Source organism: Mesoplodon mirus (assembly GCF_964341445.2).
Source record: "Mesoplodon mirus genome assembly, chromosome: 3".
Taxonomy (NCBI): Eukaryota; Metazoa; Chordata; class Mammalia; order Artiodactyla; family Ziphiidae; genus Mesoplodon; species Mesoplodon mirus.
Genome location: NC_138978.1, coordinates 68,424,455 through 68,430,454, shown reverse-complemented (window position 1 = coordinate 68,430,454; position 6,000 = coordinate 68,424,455). Strand labels below are relative to the sequence as shown.

General features: G+C 41.0%; 1 protein-coding gene across 1 annotated transcript in view; it reads left to right on the top strand.

Annotated features, from left to right (window-relative positions):
* Positions 1–5,698: 5,698 nt before the first annotated feature.
* The window catches only part of ERICH3 (glutamate rich 3), a gene marked incomplete at its 5' end in the record, with an annotated part of 112,915 nt that continues 112,613 nt past the window's right edge, over positions 5,699–6,000 (top strand). Inside the window, 1 exon segment of the mRNA XM_082612145.1 lies at positions 5,699–5,787. Coding sequence (XP_082468271.1) covers positions 5,699–5,787 — 89 coding nt within the window.

Below are 6,000 nucleotides of genomic sequence, written 5' to 3'. Positions count from 1 at the left end.
TTTCCCTTTGGGTTACAGCTGAGGAAATAGTCTCAGTTCCTGTGTGAGCCTATAGAACACATCGGAGGGACAAGGCCATGCAATTTCCTGCTGTCATGTCCAGTGATGTGGAGCTCTGGCTCAACAGAGCCCATCTCCTGGATCCCTGCCTAGGCTAACCATTTAGCTCAGGGATGAAAGCTCCCTATGGCAACAGCCCTGTGTGGGTGCAGACAATAAAACCTGTTGTCATGATTCCTCCTCTTCTACCAAATTGTGGAATCTGAAGTGGACTTTATTAAACGAGAGAAAAACTTACTTAAAAAAGAAACTCAGAGGAAGGGAGAAACCCCACAATTCTGACTTTGGGTCAGCTATGGGGACTGTGTTACAAAATCCATATTTCAAAGAATCACCAGATTTTTCTTCCCAAATGAATTTGTAGAGCTCAGGAGCTCACAATTTTGCTGTTTTAATCTGCCTACCTATTGATTTATTTTCACTGTTTTGGGTTTTCCCACAGTTAGTTGACTGGTGGATAATCTCAGTTTCCAGCTCGCACTCCAGGACAGTATTTTCCCCTTTGTATGTTTTTGATGCTTGATCCATGCGTCCATTTCTTTTATTGTGATAGGAAAGTCTCACTAATTCAGAATCCATGATCACTCCAACAATGAAAAAACTTTTTTTAAAACCTTTGTGCTCTTAGGGAGAAAGTGTTGTCTGAGAAATTCTTAGTGAAAGCATACTCAAGTTCCTCTAGGGGTGCTTATTTACATGAAACTAATATGTGAATTACCAAAAAAAAATCTGTAGTCAATATCTGTTTCTCAAGGACCTTATCAGGTAGCACCTTAATTTTAGGATTAAGACCTTAATCTAGTTTGAGCTGTAATATGAATTTGTAGGTCATAAAGCTATGCTGTTATTTAAAGATAAATACTACAGTTCAGATTGTTTGTTTCATGAGCTTCTCTATCATCCACATCCTATATGAACAATCCCAGTCTTCTGCACAATCCCAGTCTTCTGCTCAACGCCATGAGTCTATTTTTAACCTGACTTTAAAAAGTGCAATGTTTTTTTCTATACAATCAACTCCATTGTATAGAGTATATACATTCCCCTTTTTCTTCTGGCTAGAGAAAAGAAAATTCAGTCAGTAGTTTACGATGCCAGAATGCTTGAAGATCAGTGCTGTTTGCTTCCATGGAAGAGCCAAGTCCAGTGCCATTTAAACCAAAGGAAGCTGTAAAACTTTTCAGAGATTGTTGCTCTTAAGGGCTAGAGGATGTGGAACATCCTATATACTCTGTCAGAAAACAGATGTTTGGTACTAAATGAAATTCCTGGTCTTTGGTTTCTTTTCACCAGCCACATTACTGAGCCATTGTGCATGGGGAAAGCTGGGAGAATATTTGGTACAATCGAGAACAACTTTCCCTGGGATCAGTGACCTTACAATTATTACCCTCCCCATGCGTGGTTATGTTCCTTACCTCTGGAAGGTGGGAGGGAAGAGAGCAAAGTGTTTAAAATTGTGGGTTCTGGAATCATGGAAAATGGAAATTGAATCTCAATTGTGCCACTTAGTAGGTGATATTTAACTTACCTGAATCTCAGTTTCTTCATCTGTAAAACAGGAATAAAAATAACACCCACCTTACAGTTGTGAGGATCCAAGGAGTGAAGCACTTATAATAGTGCCTGGTACACAGTAAAGTCAACAGATATTCTCTGCTATTAGGCCAAGTGGAGCCTGCGTGAAATTCTATGGACTCCACATATGCTATTTCTCATGGCAAACAGTAGTGTCAGCCGTCTATAGCTGCTTAGGAAACATTGGACCAAATAAGCAAACCTAGTCTTCCATTGCATCCAGCCATTGTGAGATCTCTGTTCCGTTCCTCTCCCCAGATTCAACGCCTGTGACTTAGAAAACATTTTTGACTAATTGTGGATAATCACAGACATGGTGAGCTTGTTAACATCTAACAAATTCACTCATACATGGGTGGAGCCAGAGCCAGGGAAATAATTATTATGACTCTTATTATGTCACCTGCTTTACATCCTTTCCTCCAAATGGAGCATCCAGGAAAACATGAATTACACTCCTTGTATCACTTATTTAACAAATACTTATTAAGTACTTAAATTCATGGCAATTCAGTTGGGCTGAAGAGAGAGCAGAAACTCAGCCTGCAGTTGGAGGAGATAAGATATGCATGCAAACAACACAGTATATGCATATACAGCACCGAGAGTATAGACATTGTGTCAGAAGAGGGGGTTGGCCCCGCAGCAGGGGCTTGACACACCTGAGTCCTGTTCAAGTCCCATTTCCTTGATGAAACCACCAACTTCTACCTCTTATTTTCCTCCTCTTCCTTTTTTCTCATCCAAATCACAACCTCCGTTAATGTTTGGGCTACAGAAACTAGGACAGGGTCCGTAGACACTGAGTCCACCGTCAGCTTGAGAGGCTTAAATGGGGAGGTCTTGGCTTGGGGAAGACATCCTCTTCACCCCAGGCCCCATCTACCCAGCCAACTGTGACACATCTTTTAAGCCTCATCTTACGTACTGCCTCCTCTGTGAGTCCTTCTCTGACTTCCCTAGACAAATTTTTTGGGATAGGGATGGGGATGTATTTATCGGTAATATAATTGTTTGAAGACAATTAAAACACAAATATCCTGTATTCTCCTTACAGATTCCTTAGTGGTTATGCCTCCCCAACAGCTTCTATGTTTTTCTCTTCTCCGTCAGGGCCAGTCTTTTCCCTCTCCTGGCATAGAATCCCTGGGAGAGGATGGTGAGGAATAATCAGGGTGTCAAGGCTAGATGAAATAATAATGTGATTAGTGAGAAGTGGTCCAGCATCACAAAGAGTGGGTACATGGCTGGAAATGGTGGGCGATGGGGGTAGGATAGGACCATTAGTCAGAAGGCACCTCTGTATTGCACCTTATCTGTACTTCCATCACAGTACTTGGCACCTCGTCATTCTTTGTCTGCATGTCTGTGTAGCCAATAGACTTCAAGCTTCAGGGCAGACAGGACCTCTGTTCATCTTTGAGACCTCAGGCATAGTAAATACCACTGATTTCTCATGGCCACTAAATGACTCCAGTGATTGCCCCATTCCATTCTGTCTGTAGATTCCATCCAGCTCAGAAATAGGGGTAGAAAGGTTTGGAGACATCTTGCCTATCCTGGTTGCTCAGAACTCTAAATTAGGGATGCCCCCTTGAATTTGTCACTCTATCCATTGTACATGCCTCTCAGCCTTTCCTATACCTAATACCATGCTTCACTAAATGGCTCACTGGAATTAAGTCAATTAGGGAAGCTTATTAGGGAAGGCTGGAAAACAATTCAGGTTTGAAGTTAAATCCTTGTACATTTGTTCTTCATTTTCCAACTTCTCAATGTTGCAGCTTTGAAGGACCCAAGCTAATGTTGGAGAATGTAAGGTATTAGGAAGCTCTCTTATAAACTTAACCATCTACAACTGTGTCCTGATGAAATGCTTACATTACATCTTACTGGAGTTTTATACGGTGTTGCTAAAAGAAGGGAGCCCTGGGATCACATCAAATCATCAGGCATGTCTGTTATATCTGAGGAGAAAATCTTGATGACTTGATCTTTATCTGTGGGAGAAAGATAAACCCGTGGGAAAACTTATTCCTCCCATCTGTTTATTCATTCCTTCATTTGTTTATTGAGCACATACTCTGTGAGAAGCACTGTGGTAGGTGCTGGGGATAAAAGGTGAAAGATGTGATATCTGTTCTCAAAGTCTAGAAGGGTAAATTATCTCTCTGATTGCAGCGACAATCTAAACCAGGGTGGACAAACTTTTTCTGTAAAGGACTAACAGTAAATATTTTAGCCTTTGTGAGTCATAAGGTCACTGTGGCAACTACTCAATTCTGCCTTTGTAGCACCAAAGCAGCCATAGGTGATTCACAAACAAATGTGTCTATGTTCCAACAAAACTTTACTTATGGATATTGAAATGTGAATTTCATGTAATTTTCATGTATCCTAGGATGTTATTCTTCTTTTGATTTTTTCTAACCATTTACAAATGTAGCAACCATTCTTAGCTTGTGGAATGTACAAGAATAGGCAGCAGCCTGGATTTGACCCTTGAGCCATAGATTTCCCACCCCTGACCTAGGAGATGGTCACTAATGGTTTAGATCTGTGATTCTCAAGTCTAGCTCCTATTCAACCAAAGCAGAGATCCAATCAGCATTGTAGGAGTAATTCTTGTCTTTTCTTCTCTCCTGCTTCTATCAATCTCTTGCCGCCAAACCCTAACAGGTCTTCCTACAAAACAGAAATCTTTTATAAATTTATGATACTACTGGGGACATCTGGGGACTTGTTCTCCTGTGAGGAAATGAAAATGACTCCTGTGACTATTTGGTCTCTGGAACAGTTTAATTTACTTTTTTTCTTTTTTCCCTTTTCCTATCTCCATCCTAGAAATTAACATAAAAATTCCTTCTGGCTAAATTCCCAATACATTCTCACAGTGAGCATTTTCTGAAGTGAAAATTAGTAGCTTCCTTGCAGTTTTCATCAGGGATGTGAAATTGTGCAGCTCACAGGGGTGGAGAACTCAAACCCCATTTATGAATTAATACATGCTGCTGCGGGTACCTTGCCCTCTGCGGAGTGCCATGGAGCCTTTCCTACAGAACCCTGAGTATCTAAATAGTGTATTTTAATTTCCTTTCTCATTCCACCAGTGAGAGACTACCACTTTCTATTTGCATGAATGAATTAATATGTAACAACTAGTACCTATATAAGATTATATTATTTACACCATCCTTAGGGGTTGGTAGCACTTGGGAAAATTATAAAGTCTCTATAGTCCCTCCTCCCTCCCTCCCAATTTTTATCCAGGTGAAATCTTCTTACAGAAAGCATTAAGGACACCGTCCAATGGGAACAACAGTCAATGGGGATAAGCTTATAGGGGAAAGAGTGGGTTCAAGTCCCATTTATGGCTGTGCAGTGATTAGGTATCTATAAGGCTTCCTTGTTTAAACATAAGGTGCCACTTTCGCATCTCACATCTTCCTTCTTTGACAACCTCTGCCCCTCTCCAACTGCTCTAGCCATCTGCTTCCCAAAGCAGATTTGAGTCCTCCATCTCTGGATCTAAGCTATTGAGCTAGAACCCTATTTTGTCTCCACTGAGATGGCTCTTGGTCTTTCAGGTCAGAAAACTCTGACAGTATAGAAATCTGACTTCTGCAGCAATGCACAAGAGTTATGGGAAAAGGAATTTGTGATTGTTAAAAACACAGGCTTTGGAATCAGATTTGTATTTGAATCCTGGTTTTTCCACTTAGGAGCTATTATAGACTTCAGGCAAAATAATTAACTTCTCTGTGTCTTAGTTTGTCTTATGAAATGGAGGAGAAAACCTACCTCAGAGAGTAGAGGTGAGGATTAAATGAGATAATGAACAGTTAGTAAGTGCTCAATAAAGGGCGGAGGAGAGAATTTAGTGAGTACTCAATAAAAATGCTACCACTTTGAAGAGATTTTTTTCCCTTCATTTATACTCCAAACACTTGTTGAACTGCTGTTTGCCTCTGAGAATACAGGAAAATAAAATAGACATATACCATGAAATAGAGAAGCTCAGGTTCAAGTAGGAAAGACAGCCATAGATCAGTAAGTGAGGATGAAACAGAGGTCTGTCCAGGCACAGTGGGGCCCCAGAGGTGGGAGTCATCAACTCACCTGGGGACGTCAGAGAAGGCAGGGTTTGAGGTAAGTGTTGAAGGATGAATAGAAGTTTGTTAGGTTGTCAGGGTGGAAGCATGCTCCCATGAGAGGAATAGTGCAAATTTTAGTCTTGCTAGAGTTTAGGGTAGCAGAGGTAGAGAAAGTGGTCACAATGAGGTTGATGAGGATGCTGGGGACAGATGATAAAGGGCATTGAATATCGTGCAAAGGAGGCTGGACTCTAACATGCTCGGTGGG